Here is a 15,659-nt window from a genome sequence, read left to right as displayed (position 1 = left end):
ACAAACAAATGAGCTGTCCTTAGAGCAATCAGTATTTACTATTAACTGAACAGCACAGTAAATAATGAATTGCAGGTAAGGAACTAGAGATAAGTATTTGCAGTGAATTCAAATTACTTGACTTAAGCCGGAGGCGGAGAAAAGCGAACATAAAGATAGAAATGGAGGGAGGAGGGGGAAAAGAAAAAGGAAGAGGAGGGATTGTAAATGTAACATTTGTTGCAGCAATACATGTTCATTCATTGTGCCGAGGAAAGGTTTTCTTCAGTAATCTTTTGCCCCCTTCCTGGTGCAAGGGATGCTGCAGCCGACTCCTCGTGAGAAGAAAGGAGGATGTGGAATTCCTGGGAAGAAGCAGGGACCCACAGCAAGCTCTGGGCCGGATCCAGCACACTGGCTCGGAAAGCAGGGCTGATGTTTTTACCAAGGTCAAGATTTTGCAAGTCGCTCTCTGGCACTTACTAGACCCCAGGAGAGCGTAGTGCTTTGGCACCAGTGAGACCGAAACCTGCCCATAGCTGCCAAGCCCTTGCACAGCTACCTCATTTCTTTCTCCAAATTACTTAAACAGCTAAATTGTTCATTTGCTAGGAACTGGCACAAGATGAGAAATTTTGGATTGGGGTTTAATCATCATAGGAGTGAAAGATCCTGCTGCCTGAAGTTTGGGTACGTGGCTGCGTTTAAGGCCGGGATGGATGGGGTGTCTGGAGGACATCTGATCTTGCTCATTTAGGAAGGAGCTCGGGGTTGTTTGGGTGCTGGAGATGAGAGGGAATGTCGGTGATTTAATCAGGGACTCTGCAGTTTCAGCTGAGCTGTGGGCCTGAGGCTTGGTAGGACAGCCAAACGCGTGACAGCCATACTAAACGCCTAATGCTTGGCAGCCCTGTCTATACATCACCTTAAATAACGTTAATTGCTTGACACAGGTCTGCTTGCGGGGAGGACGTGTGTCTCACCTGTCCGTCTGCTGAGGACCATCACTGTCCAGAACAGGGCACAGAAGAGCGACCGGTTGAGTGGGGCACAACAGGGAAGATGTGAATTAAGCATCGGTCTTCCATAATAACTGCTGTCGCAACCAGCACAGCCAGGATAACGCCTCTGCTACTCCATTACAGGCAATATATATAACATATGAACAGGAGGCTTATCTTGCTGGATAGTTATCACGAGGTAAATACCTCCACAAAGATAATACTGTTGCTTAATTCACGTCACCCCGGGATTGTACCTCGTGGAAAGTGCCACAGAGTAAAATGGGAGAGGTTAAACGCAGCTGCAGGGAGATTTCCAAGTGGCCTTTGGAAGTATCTGATTGCTGTGCACAAGTCCAGCACAGTCGGTCCCCAAGTGCTCGCTGCTTCCAAATGCTGGTGCTGTCAGGCCCCTGCATTAGTATTCAACACAGGGAAACAAGAGCGAGGCGCTAGACAGACCGACTAATTACAGCAGCCTGCAGAGGCAAGTCGTGCCGTACCACATGAAAAAGGATATCCTTTTTATTTGGTACATTTCTTCTTTGCTCTCTGTCACTTTATTAAAAAAATGAAAAAGAAAGTGTGAGCTAATGGGTATGGTTAAGGAATCAAGTTGTTTTCCTGTTTTTTCTTGAATTGAATCTGAATCTACACAACGCTTTGTAACGTTCATGTAAAAAGAAACTTCGTACTCCTCAGTCTGCAACCTTAGCAAGCTGCACACCTCCTGTAATCTTAGCTCCCCTTCCTCTGGCTGGCATCCCGACACGGGCTGCGCTGGTCCCCAGAGCTGGCAGCAGATGGGGGGAAAAGAGGGCTTTGCTACCACTAATGTACCATCTGCAAGCAGCAACACTGGTCAGATTTTTATGAGCCTAAATTGCAATCGTGTGGCTAGAGGGTTTGCTGTCAGAGCATCTGTTTTACCATCGATGACACAGATAGATCTGGAACTGAGCGTCTGCCAGGACCAGGTAAGGCAGGGCAGGAGAGCCCAGTCCTGCAGCGACAGAAGTTGTGCAGCCGTCAGGTAGCTGCTGGCTGGGGCTGCGGTGCGGCTGTGGGTCGTGTGTACCTCCCCCATGCTGTGATACAGCCCAGATTTTGCTGGACTGAGGTTTGGAAAGGTCTACTGCTCACAAATTAGAGCTAGGAGAAATCAAACTGAGGGAAATATCGACTGCCACAAAACAGAACTTACTGATGTTGCCCGATTCTGCCTGATTTGCACCCAGACACAACCTGGGGGTGGCAGCTCAGCCAGCGGGTCCCCGTCCCCTCCGGTGCCCTTCTGCACCGTCCCCCTCTGCGGAGCGAGGCACTAAGCAGATTAGTCAGCTTCTTCCATCAGCGAACACTCGGTGCCTAAGATACTTACAAGACATCTGTTTTTTAGCCTCATTTCTAAACAAATGAGGCTTATGTGATTATAGTGTCTGTCTCTTGTCCCCTTGTTGGCCAATTTCAATCTTCACTCAGAGATTTTGGTCTCAAAGACGTTAACTTCCAGAAAGTTTTCATGAACTGGTGACGGTGTGAACAGAAATTATCCTGCTAATGTCTCTGGAGAAAGGGCCTCAGCACAACCTGTTGCTCATCTCCGAGAGCCGATGCGAGAGGGAGCGTGCCGGGTAAAAGGGAAATCTCCGCTTTATGCCTGTGTTTTGTAGAGGTCCAGCAAACCAACCATCAGGAGCAAACCATCACGGACCGGAGTGTGCTGGCTGCGTGGCTCGGCGCTGTCTCTGCTCCAGCTGCAGCCAGCTGTGCTGGGCAAGGGCAAGCATCCCCAGCGCGCTGCCCGGGTCCCACCTCCTGCCTGCCCCCACGTGCCAACCACTTTATGTGATCCCGGGATGGTTTTCTGATCCCTGGATTAACCGGGTGGTATGTGCAAAGATACAAGAGCTGTGTGCGAGGCGGGCTTAGTCTGGAAATATATTGCCATGGTCGTACAGCTCTGCTTCTGAACTCAGTGGCTTGAATCGGAGCTCGCTGTGCTGTGCGGGGCTGGGCTGCCGGCGGGTTGGTCCTTAGCTCCATCATAGTAGCCTTGCCTTGAAAATTGCTCTTGCAAAATTATCTTGACAACAGAGGTCTAAATTCTCTTGCGACTGCTGTCCCGTAAGTGCTATGTGTGAGAAGATGCACAGGTACAAAACGTATCTTATACCAGTTAATATTTCACTGAGATATTGTGAATGATGCTGACGACTGAAATCCTCTGTACGCCCACACTTGTAGAATTCTCTCTCCTTTACTCCTCTGTGAATTACACTTAAATGCTCATTAGAGCTGAATATGTCTCCTTTTGGCAGCCGCCCGATGTTTTTGCCTTGTAATGCAGAACCTAAGGATGTATAATGGATTGTGTAAAACCTACGTATAGTGGTAGTTCTGGGATTATGGAGGAAAAGCAAAGGTTTCGTGTTCTGGTCCTTATTAATGAACTAAACTAGATTGTGTCCTTTTTTAAACATAAACGAAAGATAAAAGACATATGAGATTTATGAACAAGGTCATTAATGTACCAAACTTCTCTCATTAGAACTGTTACATTACTTTCCAACTTACACAACTCTCATTAGAAAAATTTATGAACTGGAATGATTACAAATATACCATATTTTAAACCATCCCTACTTTTAATTGCAAAACAAAAAATAATTATACTTCTGTGCTATAATGGATTTGTAGTTTAGTGCATGTATTTTTTTGTTAGAATTTTAATAGAGGACCTTCCCGAAGCCAGGGGTTGGGGAGAGAGGAGAGGAAATTGTACCACTTAGTGCGATTTGCAATTTAGCTGCAAATCCTGAAGCATTGCTTTAATTTAGTGACCTTGTTAGAACCAAGTTAATATTGCAAGCTAATACGGCTGTTTCTTCTCCTCGCTAGACTTGCAGTTTCACATCCTTACATCTGATTTGAAGTGACGGTGAGAGGAAGCATAAGGTATCTCTCATTCTGTTTGGACTCCTTGTTTACAGAAGAGTGATGGAGATGCTATTAAGCACAAAAGGGATCACCATATGCCTGTTTTTCTTTGTATTGAGTTTGGCAGCAGCTATTGAAATACCATTATCAGGTGAGTTGTAGCTATTTACTGAACACTTTGCTCTTTTGTTTTGGTATCTTTTTTTTTTTTTTTTTTAACCTTTCCCTGAAGAAAAAAATACTAAATCCTGCTTTTCAGTTGTTCCATTTTGAATTTAATTCTGCCAGAACATGGCCTTTGGGAAATTCAGATGTGATAAAAATGTAAGCTACTTTGTTTGGACCTGTTTAAATGTAGCAATAAACTTGTCTAATAACGTATATCTGGTGTTTGCAATCCAACACACTGCTTAGCTCCGAGCGTTTGGTTTTAGCTCCGAGCGTTTGGTTCTGTCCTTCACGTAAATTCCTCATTTTGGCTCTGAATCTCCCTGAAGCTTGTCTGATGTACATATACCCTTACTTACTTGTCTTGCAACCTGCCGTTTCAGCCTGAAAAAGGAGCAGGTGTATGTCTCAGGGCGTACGTTAGTCCCCAGAGAAGTGTTTCCTACACCTCGCATACCGCCTTGGGGAGCACCTCCTTTATCCCTCTCTGGCTGTGATGCATTCAAACTGCCTGTTTACACGGTTGGTGTGGTTTCAGGACACGTGTAAAATATGGGATGAGGCTCATAGGGGACAATTCAATGAAAGCCAGTGGACCCCATTGCCTGGAGTACAGCCCAGACCTCCCAAGCTTTACATTTTTCAAACGTAAATGGACCAGGAGGATTGCAAAATACAGTTTGCTTTTTTTTGGGGGGGGAGGGAAACAACAAAGCAAAACTCAACAGTATTGGATCTTATGAATTATGGTGGGGAAAAATAAATAAATAAACCTAAGGAAAAAGAAACGTAGGCTCTTTGCAGGGCTTTGGGTGCTGTAGCCTCAGAGTAGGACACGGGCCAGTTTCAGGGCATCATGTGGACCCGCCGTGAGCTGTTAGCACTCTGGAATCTGCCAATAGCCCTGGCTGCAAAAGAGAAGGCAATCAAGCAGGTTTATAGGATATTTTTCTAAAGCTATCCAAACTTGCTTAACAGCATTTGGAAGTAGAAGGTTTTTTTGGAGGAAGGTACGGCAGTGGCTCCTTGTGTTTAAAGAAAGCAAAAGTGGAGCTGTGACTGTAAAGTGCAGGACAAACTGTCTGGGCATCCATTGCTTTTAAGTACCTACACAGGGGAACCATCTAGCCCTTAATTTGCTTTAATGACGCATTTTATATTTTAATAAAAAGGAATTATGTCTGATCAGTGAAGCTGGTGGGCTTGGAAGTGTTTGGCTTTGAGACCACATGGTAAGGCAAGACACCACGTTTCACTCCAGCTTTGAGCTTCCTGGACTTAAAAGAGAAACCAAAGAGCATGTTAATTTTCTTCCTGGCTGTTTATAACAATGTGATGATCCTATTATCCCCAGCTCCACTGCAGGGAGCGTTCCCCCTCGTGCAGCTCTGTTACACAGGCATTCGCAACACTTTAATTCCCTTAGAAAAAAAAAGTTAGTGAAACATCATTGTGTGACTGCGTGACTGGTAACGGCTCTTCCCCTGCTGTACCCTGGAGGGGGTATTAAGTCATCTTTGCAGTCCATGGATTTTCTGGCAATTTTATCCAGGATGGAGATAGCAGTTTGCTACTTCATGTGTATGTCTATGTGTCTGGATTAAAAAGCCAGTTATTGACTTCAACGCTGAACAAATTTCCCAGTCCGCACAACCATGTTTTGGCTTTAGTTTTAGCAGGGCCCCAGCAATCCTCTGCCCTGGATGGGTTGGTCATACATGGAAGCGTGCGCAGGTGATGCCCGTGAGCGGCTGGCTGAATGTAGTCAGTGCTGTCAAGCCTTCTTCTGGCTGCTGAGGCAATAACAGTGTTCAGTTCGGGGAGCAGAGAGTATTGTCAGTTCCAGGAAGATGATGATGATCATCATCATCATTTTTTTTTTTTTTTAAGGCAAGCCTCACTCATTGCAGGAGTAAGGCAATCCTGACATTGTCCCTTTCGAAGAAAGGACCTGAGCGGAGCATAGTTTTGCTTGAATGGCGTTTTAACCCGGTACCTCTTTGTGTTCAGTTGCGCAGCTTCCAACAATCACGGAGCAGTCTCACACCCAGGTTGCCTACCCTTTTGATGAGGACTTTACAATTAAATGTGAAGCTAGAGGAAACCCACAGCCCATGTGAGTACTGCTTTCACCTGGAGAAGCAAGCAGAAATTGAGTTTGCTTTTAGCCTTTGCCAAACATTGTTCTGGTTTTGAGGAGGGGAGGAATAGCTGATGTCCAGTAACCTGCTCATCATCATAAGGCAAGGTTAAAATTTGGGTCTCCATTTAGGCCATTCAGCTTTTGTCGCTCCGTCACTTCCACTCACTCTGTGAATAGATGACAACATGCCTTTTTCTTGTTGGGAGATGTTTCATTTCTCTAGCATGTGCTAAGTTCACCCCGTGATTTAAAAGAGCTTGTCTGGGCTGTGCTGCAAAAGATAGGAGGTGAGTAATGGTAATCAAAGGGTCCCAGCTCTTCTGCCTTTTCCACAGCAACCCTAAAAATACCAAGCACATTAAACCGTGTATTCAGAGATCACATTTGCATTTTATCAGATACCTTGTCTGTACCTAACATCGTCATGGCCGTGGTGATGTTACAAATATACACATAAGGAGTTTTTCAAATAAATATCCAAAGATAAGCTTTATGTATTTTACACCAGGGTCAAAAGGAAAAAGATTTTTAATGAAAATGTGATTAACAAAAATGTAATAATAACAGAGTAAAAGCTCCTCCTCAGACTTTCACCACTGGATGGTGTATGGACTAAATTAATAGCTGGTTTGCATGTCATTTTTACTCTTTAATCCTTCTCTTCTTCTTTCTCTGCAACACAGTTTAAACTTGCCTTGAAAAGGCAATTGTTATTTTATATCAAGATGATTTGATCATTTTTAATTGAGTTCTGAATGGAGATTTGTAGCACAATAACAAATTTCCTTTGTTTCACTGTTTGTCAGCAGATCAGTGAAAACTTTTCTGGTATATTTAAGTGTATGTGATAGTGCTGGTTAGGTGCTAGGAACCCATATTCCCCTCCATACTGCAGCAAGGCAGTTTTGCCAATACTAGTGAACTGCCAAAACATACGTTTCTGTTGACATTAATTTATTCTCTTAAAACATTGCAAAATATTGAAAAAGGTACCTCTTCCACTAAATGCATGTTATACTGTAATTTCCAACTGTCTCTGATTTTGAATCGGTTTAGCCCAATTTCGATCCATCTGAGACTTCCAGATACATAAATTATGACCAATACTTCAGCATTCATCAAAATCACACCCCAGTAGCATCAAAACTACAAGTGATTCTATGTCAAGCCCAGGAGAAACTCAGCCGAGTCATCTCGGTTTCTCCTGGGTTCAACCACGGTATGTCCTGTAGATGGTGAGAAAAGCTCCTGTCAATCCTTGCCAGTCAGAAGTACCAACTCTCCTACAGACACAGGGTTTTTTGCAAACCTCTAGTTCCTTTCACTGTGTGGCTCTTGCTTTCACAGATGGCCTCTCTCGTTTGTTGTCCTTGCCTTAAGCTTTGTATTCTTATTTCATGTCACAGTCAGTTATCCAAAAGCAAAGTGCTCAATAGGAGAGACATGCCCAATAGCTAACACAAGTTATAGTAGCACAGTGGTCATTTTACCATTCAACTCTTTCCTCTTACATCAAGTTTTTCCTTTTATTTTAATAGTGCACTAGTGGACCCATATTTACCACTGGTTTTGTACCATAGTGCTCTCTGTTCTGTGACCTGTCCTTTGTAACACTTGTATTATTTTTCAGCTTTAACTGGACTAAGGATGGAAAACCATTCGATTTATTATCTGACCCAAGGATAGTTGCATCGAACAACTCTGGAACATTTGTGATTCAAAACCGTGGAATCATCACCAGTTTTCAAGGGAAATATCGTTGCTTTGCATCCAATGCGCTGGGAACTGCCATGTCAGAAGAAATTGAGCTAATTGTTCCAAGTAAGGGCTTTTATTTTGCTTTTGGTTTGTTTTGTTTTGTTTTGTTTTGTTTTTTTTTAAGATGAAAACTGTGTTTCCTCAAATTAAATGGGAAAGAACTAGTTACTAAGGTGGTGTATGGCAAAGCATGCACTGTTTGTTATTCAGTGACTATTGGAAGGAAAAACTCTGTGTGGTCCCTGGAATGATTTTATTTCATTCCTGGTTTTGAGGACAGAAAGCAAATCTGAATGCAGGGTTTCAGACAATACCACTGGACTATCAGCTCCTTACAGGTTTCCAGGTGCTGATACTGACACTCCTTACCAACTTTAATTAACACAAATGCAACTGGGTAGATTATGTATATGTGTTCCTGGATATATTCATTTGGAAAACATTTATTACTTACTTTTGCTTTCTGAGTATTGTCTGCCCCACTTTGCCTCTGGAGGGTGGGTTAGTGGGTAAATCAGTATAAACTTTTTAATAGCCGTCTCAGGAGAGCTCAATGTTCAATGACAGAAAATTATTATTTGCTTTGACTTGACTATTTAAACGCCTTTATAAAGCACTTGCTTTGCCTTTGCTATAAAACCCATAAGAATTCTTTTCTGATTTGTATTTGCTTAGAGCCACTATTTGCTCTTGTGATGCTTCCACTTCTAATGCTTTTCTCTTTCTGTAAAGAAGAAAGCATAAATATTGATGAGAGTTGAAGTCTGGTAAATTCTCTACCTAATCTGGGCAGAGACAATTTGTTTGTGAGCTGATGCCAGCACATCATGAAAATACAGAAATTAAAATATTTGGAGAGATAAAACAAATAGCAGAAAAAATGGCAGAGTAGCTGTCTTAACTGCGGTACAGTTATAGGAAGATATTAGTTGTTCATGAAAGACAGAAATAATGGCATAGATCACGAAATAGTGTTAGAAATATATTAAAAATTAAAATGTAGTGGACAATAAAGGAATAGGAAGTCATTGTCAGAGAAAACAAAATTGGTTTGGGTCAGATCACTTTGAGGAAGTGTTGTAAAAGACAATTTGTGAGTTTGGGGAAACTCCTGAGTTAAATTTGGAGTGATCTCTCTAATGCTGGAGAAATTTATTTGATAAAGAATTAGGCATTACGTGATGCTTTCGCTTTCCAAACATTTATTGGAAAGCAAATGCTATTAAGAGCCATAAGACTGTAATATTTCAGCTTGGCAACCGGGACTGAGTGCCCAGAAACTGGGAGGACAATATGGTCTCCATCTCAGAGCAAGGAACATGAAATCAGGAGCTGGGGGGAAGGATGGGAGAAATGGCAGTTTATTACTGCAAAATAGCAACCGATGCAAATGTTTGAAAGCTCAAGGGGAAATGATCCAAACAACTGTGAGTTCATTAGTCTGATGTCAGTAGCGTTCAGGGTTTGGTATAAATACTTACAGGGAGCATATTAAAGACCTGGAACTGAATGGAAAATGAGCTCAAAAATATAGTAGTGAATATGACTGATCCTAGAAATGTGTCCTTCTATCAGTAGCACAGAGGAAGGGCAGAGGGGGAAACGGGTGATTTTAAGGACCAGGTTTGTAGAAGTGGGATGAAATTTACTGATACAAAGTTCAAGGTCCTAATTAGGACAACGTTGATACAACCGGCTTTGTACCAATACATTTAAGCACTTGTAGTTTGGAAGTAACATAGGAAGATGAACACACATTTCATCTTAAATGCAGGATCGAAATATATGAAATTAGAACAGGAAAACTTGAAGCAGAACCTTCCTAGTGGGAGTAGAAAGGACAAGAAACTTCACTGGCTCCACGGTGGAGCAGGGTGAGAACATGAAGCAGACTGTATGATGTAGTTGAGTGGCATAGATGAAGAAGAGAATCAGCAGTGCAGTAGAATTCTTTTTCAGACTAGATCCTACATTTCCAACTTCCAACAATATTTTGTTATCAAGCGATCTGAAAGCGCCGTGCACACGTGGAATTGGTGTGTCCACATGGTGGGGGTTATCTCCACAGTCTTCTCAGCCTTTGCAGTGACAGGAGATGGCTACCTATCTACAAAAACTACTTCTAGCAGGTCAATGCAGATGAGAAACATGCATAATCATTTTTGTCATGTCTTTTTTGTAGGAAATAATCCTGAGAAGCATTCTAGGCATAGCCAGGGGTGGGAGAGTCATGGTGCTGTGGTCACATTGAAAATAAGACACATCGCAGGGGCTGGGAGAGTTCCTGGGAGAGGCCTGCTAAGGATGCCACGTAAATGTATTTTTATGAGTGCTCCTCATGATAGACATGGTTTATTTTCCTTCCAGCCAGTTTTATGGATTTTTTTCCTTGGGAAATTTATTTCATGTTGCACTGTGTTGCATAGCATTCCTTAATGCAGTAGCTTGGTGTTGGTGAGGAATTACCAAGATTACATATATTGCTATATGGTTTAGTCTCTAGTAACTTGCAGTTGCTTTAAGGGAATAGCATTCCTGAGTAGAGGAGAACTGCACAAAGTTTTAGGACAGTAAGTGGAAGTTTATTGAACTAATGATGTAAGTTGGCTCCACAGGTAGGACAGTGCAGCTGATGTCAACTGGAGTTTCAGGCAGGAACAGGAGAGTGATGCGGTTACTCAGAGCTTTAGACAGGACATAATTATTCACTTTGGAGTCTTGCCAGGGCAGTGGGGTTAATACAACTTCTCTTAAGCAAAGTGTCTCAGACTCATTAATTTTCAGAGGAGTTCAAGACCTCAGTGTCATGTTTCAGTGAAGGTATGTCACCTCTGGCAGCAGAATATTCTGCTACTCCATTGCTACTGAGCCAAAAAAGATGCTTAAAAATGGAAAACAAGAACGAGTTGATGTCTGCATCTGGGATTATTGAATCTGTACTCAGGGCAGATAATTTTTGCTTTTAATGAAAAATTGTCTATACTAGCTTGAGTAGATATTAAATATACTGGGGGTAGTTAACAATAAATTAATTGAGAATTTACAAACACGGTTGTTATCAAACGTAAGAGGAATTTTAGTGCTGATACATGCAAAGTCCTAAATCCAGAAAATAAATAAATGGTACAGATAATATCTTAGAAGGATTTACCCGACTCCCACACCTTTTAAGGCACATTTACTTTTATTCATCCTCTTCTGTCATAAATTCTTTCATTTAATGGTGCAATGTAAATGCTGCAAATTAAATCAGGATTCAGAGAGTAATAGAAGACACCTTTGATTTTCTAAAGTGCTGGATAGTCTACAACTGTGCTCAAGTGAAAGAGAGCTGCTGGTGCACAGATCCGCTGTAAATTAGGCAATCACTGACACAGAGGAGTTTGGGATAAATTACCTCTATTCACCCACAAGTTTTGAAGCAGAGACTGGTACATGTGAGATCACTACATGCATTCATGATAATGATGCAGAGGTGGCAGTGCTTTGCCAGCTGTATTCAAGTAAAATGTAAGCTGCTTGGCAAGTCACTATGCCAATGAAGGGAAGAAAAGCCCAGCAAGTCAGACTAGGCCAGGTTTTTTCATAAATTACTTTTACACTGCAGAAGTAGAATACTGGGTCTGTAAGGTTCCTGCTGAAAAGGAGAACAAAAGACTGTTTACTCACAGTAGTCATTCCAGGAAAGCAATAGAAATGTCAGCAGAAATGATCATTAAATCTCACCTACATAATGAAAATACCACACCTCCCCTGTATATGATGACATTGAGGAGAGTGGGGAAGAATGGGGTCTGAGGATCTCTATATGTTTGCGTTGTTTACAAAGTCCAGATTGTTACAAGATACATGGAGCATGAAAATGAATTTAAATGGTGAGAACACAGATTTCAGCTACCCTCCCCCTCTATTTAGGGAATCTGTTTCTTGAATTACTGAGTAGGCCCAATGCCAGAGGAAGGAGAAGAAGTACAGTTTAAACTTCTTTAATTAACTGTAGTGTAAAAGACTCTTCATGGTAGACTGCCTTAAGATTTATGCTCAGTATTTCTAAAGCCGCTGCTCCAAAAGACCAAAGATCTGAGGATGGAAACATAGCCTAAACATAAAATTGTCCAGTGGCAGGCTGTGCTATGCCAATGATGTTAGTTCTAGAATTCCCAAAGAAAGCAACACCTGTGTTAATATTCAAAAAAATAAATGTGAATATTGTGAAATCATTAGAAGGTATTGAGCTGATACTAAAACAGGAGGTCTCAGTAACATGCTTTGTGAAGGCGTTCAGTATAGTCTTTATGGAAGAGAAAACAAAAGAGAGTAACTCACTGAGACTTTGCAGACAATGGGAATAAATTTTAAACCTCTTGCCTCCTAAACCAGTGTCCTATACCTTTGACAACTTTTCTGGCCATCTGAATTGTTGGGATCACTCTGTTGCTAGCGCCCATCGTTTTGGAAAGGGCGATAGAGAGAGATTTACACAGAAAAAAAGACCGTCACTGATTCCATCATAAAAGCCTCTTAGAGAGCAAGTGGACTGACAGCCATGGTCTTCCTGACAGCCAGAGTTTCCTAACTTTTTCAATTTACTGCAGCAATTAAAAAAATCCATAAATAAGCAGGATCATATCTCATAAACAGTTCAAAGGCTGCAATGAAAATTACAGATTTAACTACTGCTTATACTACATGGATCAGAATATCAATTGATGCACTGAGATGAGTACTGGAAGCCGCCCAAGCTGTATTCAGTACAACTCATCTGATCGGTGACTGTAAGTCACGTTTAAGATTCTTTGATGTGTTGGGCTGTTCACTGCACAAGATACAGATCTGTATAACATATCAGTCAGCTACTAATTAAAGTGTCTGAGGAGCTGGGAATTTCCAGGATATAGAAATTTCTTGACTATTTCCACTTTGCCTCACTCTTACATCCTTTAAGGATTTATTTACATGGAAGAACTTAAGAATATCCATGATGGGTCACGCTAAGCATCCATCTAGCCCAGGACACATCTCCAGCAGCATCCACAGAGAAGGTTATAAAAAGACACCTGGTGTATAGTGATGTTTTCCTACAATAGTTTCCCCAAATATTTGCTATTTGCTGATTTACCATAATGAGTTGACTCCCATTTTACACCAGATACTGGCAGAAACCAGACGCAGGGGTCTCAAGGACTTCTGCAGTTACCTGGAGAAACCCTTTTCCTTCAGTCTAATTTCTCAACACTTTACCTGGAAACGTGTAAAATGTCAGATTGAATGGGCTCCATTCTCATATAAACTGGTATAAATTGCCACTCTCGATACAGGTATAGTTGTGTGAAGTCACTGTGGTCAGCAGTAGGACAAAAACTGAGCTGTAGGACAGAGTGTGCTAACAGGTACCTGAGTAAATCTGAAGCAATCCTGCTGGGAACTGGAGTACCCCAACTCTGGTTGCTATATTTCTGAATCTATACTGCTAAACGCAGATTTAGATTTGATATTGCATTGTATTGGTCTCCCTCCTGTTTGCTTTTTGTTGAGATACTGCATTTTCTGAACAGATAAGAGGTAGGAGGGAGTGACCCAGCCTCCTTTCTGAAATTTCTCTTAGCCAACCTAATTTGCCAGTGGTATTTCAGCCTAATCTCAAGTACAGTTCAGTCATTAAACTCTGAGTCACCCCAGGGATTAAACAGAGCCTGGTTCCTTGCACAAATGACTCTGGACACTGATAATCTTCCATTTCCATGGTTTACACACTGGCAAAGCACTGTAATTTGGTTTTTTGAGTGCTGTACAGCATTCACAGTACAGCCCTCTCAGGAAATAACACTTAGGCAGCGAAGCCTTTCCCAAGACTGTTTTGAGAGCTTTATGTGTCACGGTGGGCTTTTAGAAGATGTCTCCGTAACAGAAGTCAGGTGTGCAGTTTTTCATCTTCCCTATGGCTGTTTCATACATGCCGCTTCATTGCTTGTGTCGTGAGAGCCATCCTGCTGGCACTTTAGCCAGCCTTTCTCAGAGTCATTAAATAACGTTGTTCTCCCCTGTGTTATGGATATGTGAGAGGTAGCACTTGGAGCTATGCTGGATTCTCTGTCCCCTCTCATTATATCTGTGTGTGGGGAATTGCATGAAAGATTGACATGACAGTTTTAATGGTATCGCTGCGAAGAGATCAATTGGTTGTAAATTTTACAGTGTCCATGTGCTGCATTGATAACTCCATACAGTATTAAACACTTTCATGACACGATTAATCTTGTATGATACTTTCGAGCTTAATTCAGCTGTGATAGTTTCTGTGATCAGCCACAAATCAGTAGTGATTGATTCTGGAATATCCACTAATTAAAACAGAGGAACACTGCAAATATTGCCTACATATACGTACTGAAGACTAATGTGCAAGAGCCAAAGTCTAATGTGACAGTAGCTTCTTAGTTTTAATAAATCTTCTCATGCAGAATTCAGAAGCAGGTTTTTTTCTAGTCTTTGAGACCAATGGGACCCCAGCAAGAAAATACGCTTGTCAGAAGGTTTGGCTCAGGAATTTATCATGCAAGTTGAGTTTTCCTCTCTTGCAAAACTTCAAGGGTTCAAAACACTCACAGTTATGCATTCTGGGAAAATCAAAATTTTTCAATGTTTTTCACAATGAACTAAGCAAAACAAAATGAAAGCATGAAAGAACCCAGAAACCCCGACCGCCTGTGGTTCAACTACTTGTTCGAGGTGGAGGACATTTGGGTTCAAATTGCTGCTTCCCCCAGTGAAGTCCAGAGGCAGACATCTGGGCCACGCATTGGAGATGAACGTCTGCGCTGCCAGCTAATGACACTGAGACCATGATTTTTCGCTGTCTCCTGGTGAGACTTACTATATTTTTGTATAATTCTGTAATTATTGGCTACAGAAATTGACTGAGAAGGCCAGTGGTTATGGCACCCAACTGAGATATTGGAGACCCAGATTTAGTTGTGCCAAATGAGGCAAAAAATAGGTTAGAACAAGAGTTTCCAATGTCCTAAATGAGTGATCTCACTATTAGTCTATTTGCTGGTCTCTTTGGTTTAGTCAGAAATCCCTTATCCTTCACCTGATCCAGCTTTCTTAAAGTTTTGTTGAGAGTGTTGTGCTTTGGGGAATAAGTAAGCTTTAGATCAAGAAATTGGCTTCTTCCTACTGGAAAATGTTCCACCTCTCCAGCAGTCAGCAGGTGTATTTTCCAGGGCTTGAAGACTATAGGTTATTGAACGTACTGGATCTGAATATATAGCTCCCTTTGTTATCTGAAATTTCACCTACAGAGTGGGTAATACTCATTAGCTCCATTTTGCATCTCCTAAGAATTCATAACGTATTAATAATGCTCCTGGAGATAAAATCTATGCACAATCTGCATTCAGGCAATCAGCATTATAGTGATTGCTTCTTTTTATGTTTACTAATCCTACAATGTATAAAGTCTCCTCAGAGTCCTGGCCCTGCATTTCCCACCTTCCTCCTTCGGTTTGACTCCTGCAATGTGACGCCGCAGATATCCTGCGGAGCCGCTGGACCACTGATGTTTCAAATTGTTTATTCGCTCTCAGAGCTCCCTGTCATGACTTGAACACCAGGATGGCAGTATTTGCTGTGCCAGTTTGACTCTGCACAGCCAGGATGCTTTCATT

At 41.9% G+C, this 15,659-nt stretch overlaps 1 protein-coding gene across 1 annotated transcript in view; it reads left to right on the top strand.

Annotated features, from left to right (window-relative positions):
- The window catches only part of CHL1 (cell adhesion molecule L1 like), a 91,724-nt gene that overhangs the window by 29,639 nt on the left and 46,426 nt on the right, over nt 1–15,659 (top strand). The window contains exons 3-5 of the mRNA XM_050904989.1: nt 3,882–4,071; nt 6,099–6,204; nt 7,862–8,052. Coding sequence (XP_050760946.1) covers nt 3,981–4,071; nt 6,099–6,204; nt 7,862–8,052 — 388 coding nt within the window. The 5' untranslated portion in view covers nt 3,882–3,980. The remainder of the gene's footprint in view (nt 1–3,881; nt 4,072–6,098; nt 6,205–7,861; nt 8,053–15,659) is intronic.

The sequence above is a fragment of the Gymnogyps californianus genome, chromosome 13 (assembly GCF_018139145.2).
Source record: "Gymnogyps californianus isolate 813 chromosome 13, ASM1813914v2, whole genome shotgun sequence".
Classification (NCBI taxonomy): Eukaryota; Metazoa; Chordata; class Aves; order Accipitriformes; family Cathartidae; genus Gymnogyps; species Gymnogyps californianus.
The sequence above is the reverse complement of the archived record's forward strand: the minus strand, read 5'-3'. Positions and strand labels throughout refer to the sequence as shown.